Source organism: Polyodon spathula, chromosome 5 (genome assembly GCF_017654505.1).
Source record: "Polyodon spathula isolate WHYD16114869_AA chromosome 5, ASM1765450v1, whole genome shotgun sequence".
NCBI lineage: Eukaryota > Metazoa > Chordata > Actinopteri > Acipenseriformes > Polyodontidae > Polyodon > Polyodon spathula.
The window spans coordinates 34,543,561-34,557,131 of record NC_054538.1 but is presented as its reverse complement, the minus strand read 5'-3'; the positions used below and the strand labels follow the sequence as shown (position 1 = coordinate 34,557,131).

Below are 13,571 nucleotides of genomic sequence, written 5' to 3'. Positions count from 1 at the left end.
TGTGTGTGTATGTGTGTATATATATGTATATATATATATATATATATATATATATATATATATATATATATATATATATATATATATATATATATATACATACACACACTGAGTGTACAAAACATTAGGAACACCTGCTCTTTCCAGGAAATAGAGTAATGTTGAGAAACTGGAGGCAAAAGAAAATACGATAGAAATGCAACAGCCTCTTAACTACATTCGAAGCTGCTCAACAAAAGGTCAATTTATCTAGTCTGTGCCCAGGGCCCCACGAGTTTTTAATCAGCCCTGGCGCCCACCCTCCGCCTGTGTCTGGATTGCCTCGCCCTGTGTGATGTGCCTGCCTGCAGGAACCGAGATTGCGACATTGGTGTCAGAAGTGGACGCAGGTACCCCGGCAAGCACTTGTCAGACTGTAGCCTGGTGAGCAAGTCCAGGGCGGACTTGAGGCTGCAGGCGAGAGTGTAGTGTGCACGGGGGAAGGCAACAGCGGGGCTGGTAGGTGACGTAACCACATACGAAGACATAAGCCTGATATATGCTCCTTGCAAAGGAAACGGCTCTTTTGTACAGGAGTATCGGCGCTATGCTCTAGTGTGAGAGGTCCCAGGTTCACAACCGCCTTCTGCCTGTGTGTATGGATTACCTCGCCCTGTTTGATGTGCCTGCCTGTGGGAACCGAGATTACTACAGTATGTTTGTTAGACAATCCTTTTCAATGATGATGACAGATATTAAAAATGTTTTGTATCGCTAAATCTGACAGGCAGCAGTCGTTCGCGTAAACCATTACCCCCCCTTGGCCTAGTGGAAATATTAACACTGCTAATCTATTTCTACAAATCTATCAATATAATTTAATGGATGACCTGTACCTGACTGGAACTGTTCTTTTATTTAGTTTACCATTCATTAGGTCTATTTAGTAAAACAAAATGATTGAATTTGCTTCACTCTTTATTTTGCTGTCTAACTTACATGTCCAAAAAAAAAAGAAATATCAAAGGCAGTGAATACTGAAGGTTTCTTACTCTGAAGTTTATTTTAACCTAGAGTAATGCCAGATAAAATAAATGTCATATTTTAAAATAAAAGTATATCTGTCCTATAATGTTTCTTTCAAAACTGCACACTTATTAAAAATAATAACTGATTAATGTGGAAAACGGATACCTATGAATTATGTTTTACTTATATATTTAACATGGTTGTGTGGGGCTCCTAAACTTTAAACTGTAATTAAGATTTTAGTTTTTTTTGTCTTCTTCATAACAAGTTAAAAAAAAATGTTATCATAATACAGTTGGTCCTTTTACTAATCAGAAGTGGTTTTGTATGAATCTTAGGTCATTTGCTACCCTCTTGGGATTTCTGCTGATGTTATTGTAGGGTGGGGCTATAGAAGGAGCATTGCCTACAGCTGTGGAACTGAACAGTGTCTTGTAATCACGTTGTGTAGCTTTAAGCAGCCAAGTGACTGAGAAGAGCAGGTCCAAGGAAAAGAACACGGTGTTTACGCTTTTATCACTGGCTGGCTTCATGCCCAGACTGGAAGATTGGGTTTACAAATCCCACAAAGTTTTAAAAACGTAGTTTTTGAAGTCGACACTGTTTAAAGTGTCCAACATTTTTGAAGGCTGAAAAATCAACTTGGATGAAGAGTGAAATAATGTTTCTCAAAAGACCACAGTGTCCAATGCAACAGTAGACAATGTAAGTTCAAACCCCTTTGTTTTCTTGTGATTCACGTCGGTTTTATATTCTCTGTGTTTTTCATGGGGTAATCTTCTTTCCTTCCTTCCTTTCTTATAATTACAAAAGTGTGGATATTATTAGCCAACCAGAGTATCAGCGGTCTCTTATTATTGTTTTCTATACGGTGTATGGTAGGTAGATCGTCAGAATGTGGTACGCGTTGTAAAACGTGTCCCATGTAAAGTCAGAAAATGATAAGTTTCTGTTTCAAGTACAGTACTCTTTTTTTTTTTTTTTTTTTTTTTTTTTTTTTTCGTTTTTCAATATATACACTGTGCTCTGTCTTGGGGACGTGTAACGCTGTGTTTTTTCTGAACCTCGCTACTTATACTTTTTAACATTGCAAACAGTATGCAGATTTAAGCTCGTGGAATCTATATTATTTTCAAATTAAGTACATGTGATTGTGTTCCCTCATTTAAAGAGATCAATAGAATAAAATAATTGTTAAATGAGGTGAACATGCATATGCTGCCTTTGTATGCTTTCTGTATACCAAGGGCTCAGCACTGGATATGTTATGTTGGCTAGTATAGCTAAATAATACAGTTTGGAGATAAAATCGTGTTTGTAGTATAGCTATACACTCTATATAGGGACGTTACCATGTAAATGTAAGCAACGTTTATATGTACAGTTGACCATGGCTCTAATGGTAAGAGTGTAATTTAGTGACATTCGTTTTTCATCAGGGAAGTCTAGTGGGTATATTTTGCGGGGCGTAAGCAAAGGAGACCGGAGTTGTTAAAGTATACTTAAAAAAATCGTTAAAAAAACAAATAAATAACTAAACTCCAGGAGGAATCTTTTATCTCGCGAAACCTAACCAAGTTTAATTAATTGCACGGCTATCAAACTTCCACTTTGAAACCTCCTAAACGACTCATTCATTACAGCGTGGTCTCCCCAAACGCAAGACGAGTACAGTGCCAATATTGATGAATGAAATGCATAACAAAAAGGAAAAATATACAGATTATTAAAATACTTGCATTACTACGGTACTGCATTCCTATGATTAAAAAAAAAAAAAAAAAAAAAAAAAAAAAAAAAAAAAAAGTGGGAACTCCACTTGGAGAATTGCCGGGAACTGTGCTACTGCAAGCGTTTGCAAGAAATAGCCTTAGGGGGTCTCCTCATTGGAATAAAAACACCATGCCACGAACAGATAAAAGGTAATTACAATTTTTTATTTATTTATTTTTTTAAATAGCAATTTTAAGATATCAATTTAACACCTTTGTTGATACCACCCAAGACATGCAGAGGCGATGGGTAGAACACTCAAGAAAAAAAGTTTCCGAAACCGGAGTCTTTCAAGTTCGTTTGGGAAATCGTGATTGTCCATGACATTGCACATTTGACCAAGAGAATACCTTTGTTAAACTTATTTCAAGACAGTGTGACATTACATGCAACATGCGTCTCATTTTTTTCCGTAATGTAACGCATGCCAAATTCACGTAGATTGTAGTGAAATAACGTATTACTTGTCAATGTCTGTAAATTGTATTAAAATAAGAAATAATATATAAGTAGCTATCTCGGTTAACGCAGGCAGGCGCATCACACAGGGCGAGGCAATCCACACACAAGCGAAGCTTGGGCGCGAACCCGATACCGCTGTACCCCGGAGCCGGCTCTTTTGTATACATTATATATATTCTACTCAGCCATTACATCCGGACCGGACAGTTGGCAGCAGAATGATTTTACAGACACAAGTACAAGCCTTTTTAAAGTTTTCTTAAACCGTTATTTTCTTAACATATAATTGGAATACAAGTTGACAAGGTAGTATAGATTCTGCACTGGTGAAAATGTAACTTCAAGAAGTTATGTTTTAGAAACACAATACAATTTTGTTGTCCCTTATTGCCTGAACTTCAAAAACGATTTAATGTACATTTTGTGATTTTAGGATGTCCAACACCAGTGGTTTGTGGTGCAGTCATTTGAGATGGACCTTTCAAAATGTTCTCTACCCACTTGCTTTGTTATTGTGTGTACAGCATACAGGTAAGCACACTATATTATGGTATTTCCATAAGCAACAAAAAACAATGAATACAATTAATGATATAAAAGAAGGTCCAAGTATTTTATAAAGATTTTAAACATTTACTTGTAATGCTTTTTGTTATTTCAGTGTTTTTTTTTTTTTTAACTTATGCTTGTAGTGTTTGTTATCAATCTTTTTCTCCTACATGTTTCTTTCATCTGCATCAATGCTCATTTGCTTATCCGCTCATGCATATTTGCTTATCCCCTAATTTTAATTGCCTTTTTTTTTCAAAGTTAGAATATTGCAGGGAAATACATAATGAACCTTGTTTCTTGACATTTTCTGTCTGGAGATGGTAATATAAGAATCATTTAAGACAAGTTGATGTGCTAATTGTTTCAGCTGACCAATATAGTGTTCAATTGAAAATATTAAATTTTAGTAACTTAGCAGTACAAAAGCCATACTTTGTCAGTGAAAGTACCAAAGCCAGATTGCCCTCTAGAAAATCAGGAAGAAAGAATGAAAAAGGGTTATTAGGACTGGTGTTGCATTCCTGAATGTACTATAGTCTTAGGGAAACTAGATCTAATATTAACCATAAAGGCTTATTGTTAGAATATGTCGCCACAAATGTGAAGAGTAATGACTGTTCATCTCTATGAATTATTACAATTGCTGTACTAACTAAAGAAAATCTCAGCAATAGATTTTCCTCAGTGCCAAATTCTACAGATTAAAAACTCCCAACCTGAACCTGTGTATACCTGCTTTTGTTTTTGTGAAATAGTAAGGCTTGGGGGGAATATCCTTTCAGGTTCCTGTAGTGAAGTGTGTATATTGATGTTCTTGTAGGTTTGGATAACTGATTTAGTGAGATGCCATTTTCTGGAATGGGAAAATGGTAGCTTGTCCTAAAGTTATGTGTCAATAGCTAAAAATTATAGCTTGAGATAATAGAAAAAAAAAAAAAACAACAAAAAAAAAACATTGGAATTCAACAACTGCATATTTGTCATGTTCAGGAAGAATTCTTAGAATGACTTACCTTATCATGTAAAACATTGAGTCCCAAAGACTTGATAGGGGATACATATTTTCTTCATCTTGACCTTGTATACCAAATGAAAGTGCTAGAGAAGACTATAAAGTTACTTTTAAAGTCTTTCCCAGTTAGCACATATTGCATGTTGTAGCACAGTCAGTAAAAATGCAAAACCGATTAACCAGTCAGTCGGTCACTGGTCTTTAAGAATGAGGATACATTTTATCCAGCAGTGACATTTTCTGAAAAAAAAAAAAAGATAAAAACGATCCAAATAAAAGTAATCTCGATCACAAAATCCAGATAATTTTTATCCAGATTACAAGTTTTGAAAAACTGACCCCAGGAGTACCATGAGAAAACTAGATCAATTTTTTTTTTCTTTTAAATGTTATTTTTTAAGCCATATATGCCTTTTTGAACATCTTAATTATTGATTAATCAAGTCTTGAAATATACTAAATACATTCTAGAGTGGGCTTATAGGATGCAGACTCTCAAGTGAATGTTTTGGCACCTGTCACGGATAGCTTTGTGGTGACATCAGACCAGGAAGAGAGACACCATACTGCAAGGTATGAAGCGCTGTTGCTCGATTTTATTATTAAATCAAAAGTTTAAACAAACAAAATGGCACGGTGGCCAAACTAAAACAGACACACACAAAACAACGAAGTAAACAAGTATCACGCTGGCTTTAAAGCCAATTTAAAGCAGTTTATATATTTTTAATTCTCTTTCACTCCCGTTCCACTTCTGAACATCCAAACCCAAGTGAGCGAGCCTTGCCTCTTTTATGCCACTGTGTCTGGGCTCAATTGCTTGTTAAATCATTGTCAGGCTCAGGCAAAGTCTGCATGTGAAGTGTTTGACTTCAATCAATCAATCATTTTTATTTTATATAGCCCCTTTCATAGTGGAACACCATCACAAAGTGCTTTACAAGATGCAGTAAATACAAGAAACTCCATAATACTTCAAATACAGAGAAATGCATAATACATGATATACAGTAAAAAAAACTAAACAAAAAAGCAATGCATAATACATTAAATACAGTGGAATGTACATAATACATAATACATGATAGTACCATATACATAAAACAACACACTAAATACAATGGAAAGTGCATAATACACGAAATAGTGCATTAAATACAGTGGAAAGTGCAGAATACATGATAGTAACATAATACTTGAAATAGTAGCAGCAGCTAATAGCAGATATCAGGTTAAAGGAGCATGGAAAGCAAAAGAGAACAGGTGGGTTTTGAGAGTTGATTTAAAGCGAGTGACGCTGGGAGTATCATACACCAAAGCTGGGAGAGAGTTCCAAAGAGTCAGAGCCATGAAGCTAAATGAGCGTTCTCCAAGTGTGGCGCACTTTTGCTTGGGGATAACAAGCAGGCCAGACAGAGAGCAAAATTACTCCTTCTCTGCCAACCTAAAACACCTGTGCACACTTAACATACATTTTAAATACATACACCCATTTAAATAACACAAATCACGAAATAAACAAAATACACACAGGGGCGGGTGTAGCCCGCCACAGTCTCTCACAGTAAATATGGACGAAAATGACACCACTGTCACAGAAATCGCATCATCAATTTACTTGTATGCAGTTGTGACCACTAACTGCACTAAATCCTCTTAGAGATTGCTGGAGAAAATAATTGAATGAATAAACAATTATTTTGATAGAACCTAAACAGAGCTGTAAATAAAGGTTATTAAAGCAATATTCTGCCTATTGTTTGACATTTCAAGATATATATGGGATATATACTTTATATATATATATAAATAATGTAATGTATATACTAATTACTCAGATGATTACTACAATTAGGAGTGAGCGATCCTCAGAAAAGTCCTGCTATGTAAGCTTGAAGCTAGCAAAAGCTTTCCAAAGTGCTCATAAATGTGGTCTAGTTCGACCATACTACTATTAAGTGTGTCATTTTGTACTGTGAATAGTTCATAAACCCTGTATTTTTCATAAAATTCATTACCGGCAATATAAAAGTTGTTGGTAACCCTATCAAATACAACAAATTACATCAAAATCTAAACTTTTGTTTTCAGGATGGAGCTGTAAAACTGACGTATTTTATATATAGTTTTTGTTTTTTTAAGATAAAAACAGAAACATGGAGTTTTATACAAATAAATGTTTCACACCAAGTAATCCCTTTTTATAATGGTATACAGCTCTGAAGTTCTTTCTGGAAAATGAAGCGTTAACATGTTATGGAAACAGTGATGCATGTAATTGTAACAACGTTTAAAACTATATCTAGCCTCATCCGAAGTGACACAAACCTGCAATAATAGACCTGGACGAACTTATAAAACCCCATTCCCAACAAAAAAAGTAAAGTATTACCACATCCGTTTTGTTTCTTAAAATAAACTTTTTAAATCGTTTGCATTGTTTGATTGAAAATCTAATTTCAAGAGCAACACAGCTTGAAAAGAAGAGAATCCTCTTCCCTTCTCCACTGATGAACATCTCGCTCTAAAACTTTACGTTACAGCCAAGCAGCAATACACATCACTTACATTATTGAAGGGTTTCAACATTTGTTTTCAACGTTTGTTTTCACTTACTGTGCAGCTGGGTCAACTGCGCTTTTTAAACTGGTAAGAAATGAATGTTATTTGTTACATTACAGCACTTTTGTAGGACCAGTGCACAACTACAAAGTAGCTGCCACTGAAGTTTTAGAAAAAAAGATGAATGCAAACCAAAAGCCTCAGCATAAGGGGCAGAGTTAGAAAAAAGTCTACAATACTGGAACACCAGAAGTTTGAGGGTGTTTGATTACTTCATCGAACCGAACTTGCAGCCCTAGTTACAATGCTACTGAATATTTAATTACAAAATGAAAGTTAGGTAGTTGCTAATGTCTTTTGAAATAGCACTGAAGTTGTATGTTGTGGTTTATTTACTATATAGCTTTGTTTGTAGAGAAATTGCAATGTAATTATAGACACCTAATGTCATACTTCACAATTTCCAATTTTTATAGGCTAACGACAATGTTTGTGCTCGTCAGTTGCCAGAGAATTTTCACAACTATTGGTGATTCTTGCTCTAGAGAGATCACTGAACAATGATTTTGGATTTATTTATTCATTTTTTTTTTTTGGCTTTCACTGATTTAGTTTAATTATTTCCCTACATTAAACCTCCAGTTCTTTAAGTCAAAACATGTATACCAGTACAACAAAGCCTAAAGTTGCTTCTTTAACTGAGGGTTCTTTTAAGTTACTGTTTGTTCTGAAAATCAAAGTATATGCAGAGCTCTAGTTACTGTACATGAAAGTTTATGAAAATAGGTGTTTCAATGTTAAGCTAATTAAAAACAAGATTTTTTTTCCCAGATAATACACTTCCTGACACACAGAATGTTTGAAAGGCTGTAGTTGCTGATTCTTTCTGCTGTATATCAAGCTTGTACTATCTTTCTGTGTCTGTCAATGCAATCCTGTAAACTTACACTAAACCCACTTGAAGAGCTCTACTGACTGCATGGCTTTGTGCTGAAATCTCCAATTCTGCGTCCCTGTTCTGCCCTCTATCCCTTATCTTAATTCGATATCAGTTTAAAATTGACATGTCCCTATTTTGGTTTAGCTGTACTGGGTTGTCGAGTTGACTGCAGGAAAGTTCTCACCTCTTCAAATGGAGTCTTTACCTCACCATGCTACCCAAGCGAGTATCCCAACAGCCAGGCTTGCAAGTGGACCCTTCAGGCCCCAACAGGATATATCATACAGATAACATTTCTTGACTTTGAAATTGAAGAAGCACCTCAGTGTATCTATGACAATGTAATTGTAAGCAATGGAAAAGATGATGTCAAGTTTTGTGGTATAACAGCCAATGGTTTAACACTGAACTCCACTGGAAATGTAATGAACGTGTCCTTTGCAACAGACTTTAGCGTCCAAAAGAAAGGCTTCAAAATCAGCTACAAGCAAGGTATGTTGAGAAAGGGGTAACCTTTTCATTTCCTTCTTATAATTTATTTATTTTATTATTTGTTTATTCTATGTTATATTTTTGTTCATTTTTTTTCTTGGCTTTTGTTACAGTTTTTACCACAGTCAAACTATAAGGCAGGATCCCAGGTTAATAGTCATTAAAACTGAATCCAATCATTATTTAAGCACATTGTTCAGGTAGCATGAGAGTAGGTGTGTATTTTAAATGTAGGTGCTCTGTATAATTAACTAGGCACTGTACCTGGAACCTGTTTAGGAGTGGTTCTGATCTAAATACAACACAAACTAGTTTGAACATGTCTGAAGAAACTTTCTTACTAAACTTTAATTATTGTGGATGAAGTTTAGCTAGTAAAAATAATGAGATGTATAATAATAACTTACATTGTTGTAAAGTAGTTTTGAGAATAATTAAATGTTATACATCTTAATTATAACAAGCAACTAATTACAAAAAGATAGTTTTTTGTTTTGAATTGTTATTGTTTGAGAAATTATTCTATGCCATTTTATGGAAATATGGCAACTATTGCATGAAAAAAATGTTAAATTAACTTTTTCTTCTGTAACACCGACAGAAGAACTACCAAAGACTAGAATTGTTTGTGCTGCAACAGTCTGAATTTGAGTTCAGTCAAATGTGTAATCTTGCTGTCAATTGCTATGAATAAGCACATTTCATATTGAAGAAAAATATGCACAATAGCTGCTTTTGGGCACTTATGGGTTTGATATGAAATTTCTGTATTTTGCCGTGTTCTCAAATTAATTTACCCTAACGCAGGATCTCTTGGTCAGAGTATGGGCCAACATACTGTGTAACAAATGACTCTTAGCAGCTGAGGCAGGGGTTGAGATGGAGTGACATTTTTCCATTTTGCAACACAGCCATTGAGTCATGTAATACTAATCTCTGACTGTAAATGGGCTGACTTGATGGTTGCTGTCTAATACATACATACAGTGCTAATAGAAAGTCTACACTCCCTTGAAATTTTCACATTTTGTTGTTTCAGTGCCTCAGAGTTCCATGCATTTAAATGAGGATTTTTTCCACTTGTCTACACACCATACTCCACACTGTTAAAGGGGAAAAATGATTTTATTGAGAAAAAAAAAAATATATATATATTGAAAGAAAGTACAAAACTGAAAGACCATAATTGGATAAGTATCCACCCTCCTGAGTTAATACTTGGTGGAAGCATCTTTGGTAGCAATTACAGCTGTGAGTCTGTTAGGATAGGTCTCTACCACCTTTGCACACCTAGATTTGGCAATATCGGACCATTCTTCTTTACAAAACTGTTCAAGCTCTGTCAAGTTCCTTGGGGAGCGTTGATGGACAGCAATCTTCAAGTCATGCCACAAATTTGTAGTTGGATTTAGGTCAGGGCTCTGACTGGGCCACTCAAAGACATTTATCTTTTTGTACCTTAGCCACTCCAGTGTAGCTTTGGCTGTGTGCTTTGGGTCGTTGTCATACTGAAAGGTGAACTTCCATCCCAGTTTCAGCTTTCTTGTAGAGGGCAGCAGCTTTTCCTCAATGACCTCTCTGTACTTTGCTCCAATAATTTGTGTCCCAGTCCCTGCCGATGAGAAACATCCCCATAACATGATGCTGCCACCACCATGCTTCATAGTAGGGATGGTGTTCTTTGGGTGATGCACTGTGTTGGGTTTGCTTTGCATTTAGGCCAAAAAGTTCCATTTTCGTTTCATCAGACCACAAAACTTTTTGCCACATGGCTACAGAATCTCCTGAGTTTTTTTGCATACTTTAAATGGGATTCAAGGTGGGCTTTCTTGAGTAAAGGCTTCCTTCTTGCCACCCTACCATACAGGCCAGATTTGTGGAGTGCTTGGGATATTGTTGTCACATGCACACTTTGACCAGTCTTGGCCATAAAAGCCTGTAGCTCTTGCAAAGTTGCCATTGGCCTCTTTGGTAGCTTCTCTGATCAGTTTCCTTCTTGCTCGGTCATCTAGTTTGGAGAGACGGCCTGATTTGGGCATGGTCTTGGTGGTGCCATACACCTTCCACTTAATAATTGTTTTGACCATGCTCCAAGGGATATTCAAGGCCTTTGATATATTTTTTTATACCTGTCCCCTGATCTGTGCCTTTCAACAACTTTGTCCTGGAGTTCTTTTGAAAACCCCTTGGTGCTCATGGTTGAGTCTTTGCTTTGAAATGCACTGCCCAGCAGAGGGAACCTACAGGAACTGCTGAACATATCCTGAAATCATGTGAATCACTACAATTTCACACAGGTGGAGGCCACTTAACTTGGTGTCTGATTTTGAAGGCGATTGGTTACACCTGAGCTAATTTAGGATTGTTATTACAAAGGGGGGTGGGCACTTACCCAACCAAGCTATTTCAGATTTTATTGTTAATTAATTTTCTAAATACTTCTACAATATTTTTTCCCTTGGAAGTTGTGGGGTAGGATGTGTAGATTTTAAATTAAAAAAAAAAAAAAAAAAAAACGCATTTTAATTCCAGGCTATAAGGCAACAAAAGGTGAACATTTTGAAAGGGGTGTAGACTTTCTATAGGCACTGTATACATATTATGATTGGTCACCACTGTGCAATTTGAACCTCTGATTAGCTAAATAAAATGAAGTAAACAGGTGTATGGAATTCATATCGCCCCATGCCGGGACAACAAAATGTTACTTATGTTTTGCCATTGGACAAATTGTTTTTTTCTTTTTCTCATTGTTTATTCTGTTGGTAGAAAAACACTTCCGGTAGATTTCTAGAGTCTCGTGCAAGTTTCTGAAAACTTTGAATTGCAGATGTTTAGCATACCCACAAATATATAAAAAAATGCATACCTTTTAAACCTCAAACCAAAACGATATACTTGCATATACATATCCCTTTAATCAACAAACCCTCAGTCACACACACAGTAACGAACGTCCTTAAACGAATGCAACAATTACAATTTTTCATTGCTTTTGTCTACAGTAGGAGCACTGTAAAGTTTGACTACCAGCTCTAGGAAGAATATGTAACATAATAAAAAGTAATTCAGTGAGGCCTCTCCAGCAAAGCATTTTATACAATGCCCTATAAAAACTACAAACTGCCAATAATGCAAATGGTTCATATTCCCATGTGTCTTTTAGAAGAATGCATGGTTTAAAATTTAAAGTGATATGTCACCATAACTTGCCTTGATTCCTGAAATTAAGGCAGCTGTGTGATTTTTTTTTTTACGAGGTAAAAGTTTGCTGTATAATAACAGATTAGCCTAAGTACATTTTAGATTTTTAAGAAGGACAAGTAGATTTTTTTTTCTAGCATTGTATCCATTGGACAATAATTTATCAAACATTACACATCCCTGATTGTCTTGCCATCGTAGGCTCTACTTACATGCACTACACTCCAAAAGATTAGGAGCAATGACATTTCATGCTTTATTTTTTTCCAAAACACAATTAACAAGAAGAATTAAGGGAGCACATTCACCTCTATAGTCTCCTTCTCAAGATAATCCATGACAATCCTGTCAGTATTAACTTGCATCAGAACAAAGTCAAGGGCCAATTGCATCTTAAATGGTTTTACAACAGGGTCCAAAAATCTATCTACCGTCAAAATAGTAAACCTGCCCCTTTTGGAGTAGTGTAGTATAATTAAGAGAGTATGTATTTAACTGGTTTTGACAATATTTTCATTTTTTTGTATTTGACCAGCTGAAACTCAAAGCATAAATTGAATGTAAAATTTTCAGTGACAAAGCCTTGCAACCTGTTGAACAGTTTACAGTTGTAATGATGTTTCAACGAATAATCTGCAAAAACAAAATACAATGCTCTAAACGGCGACTAAAGGATTATGAAATTTTGTGCACCCCTCAAATGAAACCCAGCATTACAATAATTAAGTAATGTAGTACAGTATGTGGTATTTATAAATGCACACCAGCATGTTTAAAATGAACATATAACTCTTTGAAGATTCTTACATGTAATTAAACTTTAATCATTGCCCCTTATTTTGATACCAAGAACATCTTTGTATGACTCAGGAAAACAAGAGTAATAGTTTTTGAAGGTGCACATGGTACATACTGTATAGGTTATGATGTACAGCTCCTGTTTACTTGCAGAATAGTGTGCTGAGAGGTGTAGGGGAGCTGGTATATATGTAAAAAACAATGTACTGCTGCTAAAATCATTGATACATTTTGTATCCATATGCACTCAATTTGCTATCCTAGAATGAGTGTCTGTGTGTATAAGACATATGCTTGCAGCACTGTATTTGATTTCTGCATTCTTTGCAGTAGCCTGCATATGACTTGGGATGTACCACAGTCTGAGCACAAATGAGTATCATTAACAAGTATTTTCCAGAGAAGGAGTACATAGATATACATGAACGCAAGGACCATCATTAATTTCGAGCCCTGTGTGTGTGTGTGTGTCATATGTATATATATATATATATATATATATATATATATATATATATTATATTAATGTATGTATATTGTAAGGTGGCAGGAGGAGGGTCAGATTCCTCCCTGCCTAAAAACATGTGAAAATGCACGTTTTGTTTAATTTAATTGTTTTGTTAATTATCCCCTGCACCTGGACGTAATTGTAAATTAGAACCAGGTGCAGGGTATTTAAAGAGTGCTGCCAGTCTGTTCTGGGCTGTGGCTGTAGAGTGAAGAGCTTGATTGTTGGGGTGCAGATATAGAGTTAAACCCTATGTTTGG

At 35.6% G+C, this 13,571-nt stretch overlaps 1 protein-coding gene across 10 annotated transcripts in view; it reads left to right on the top strand.

Moving 5' to 3' along the window:
* Positions 1–1,460: 1,460 nt before the first annotated feature.
* LOC121315889 (adhesion G-protein coupled receptor G6-like) overlaps positions 1,461–13,571 on the top strand; it is a 59,218-nt gene continuing 47,107 nt past the window's right edge. For 2 of the 10 annotated variants that reach the window (XM_041250453.1, XM_041250454.1), the window contains exons 1-3: positions 2,126–2,930; positions 3,677–3,774; positions 8,454–8,801. In XM_041250453.1, the coding sequence (XP_041106387.1) occupies positions 2,698–2,930; positions 3,677–3,774; positions 8,454–8,801 (679 nt within the window). In that variant the 5' untranslated portion in view covers positions 2,126–2,697. Of the gene's footprint in view, positions 1,714–2,124; positions 2,931–3,676; positions 3,775–8,453; positions 8,802–13,571 lie in introns of those variants that run through there. The other 8 variants (XM_041250452.1, XM_041250458.1, XM_041250451.1 and 5 more) reach the window with 8 other exon arrangements.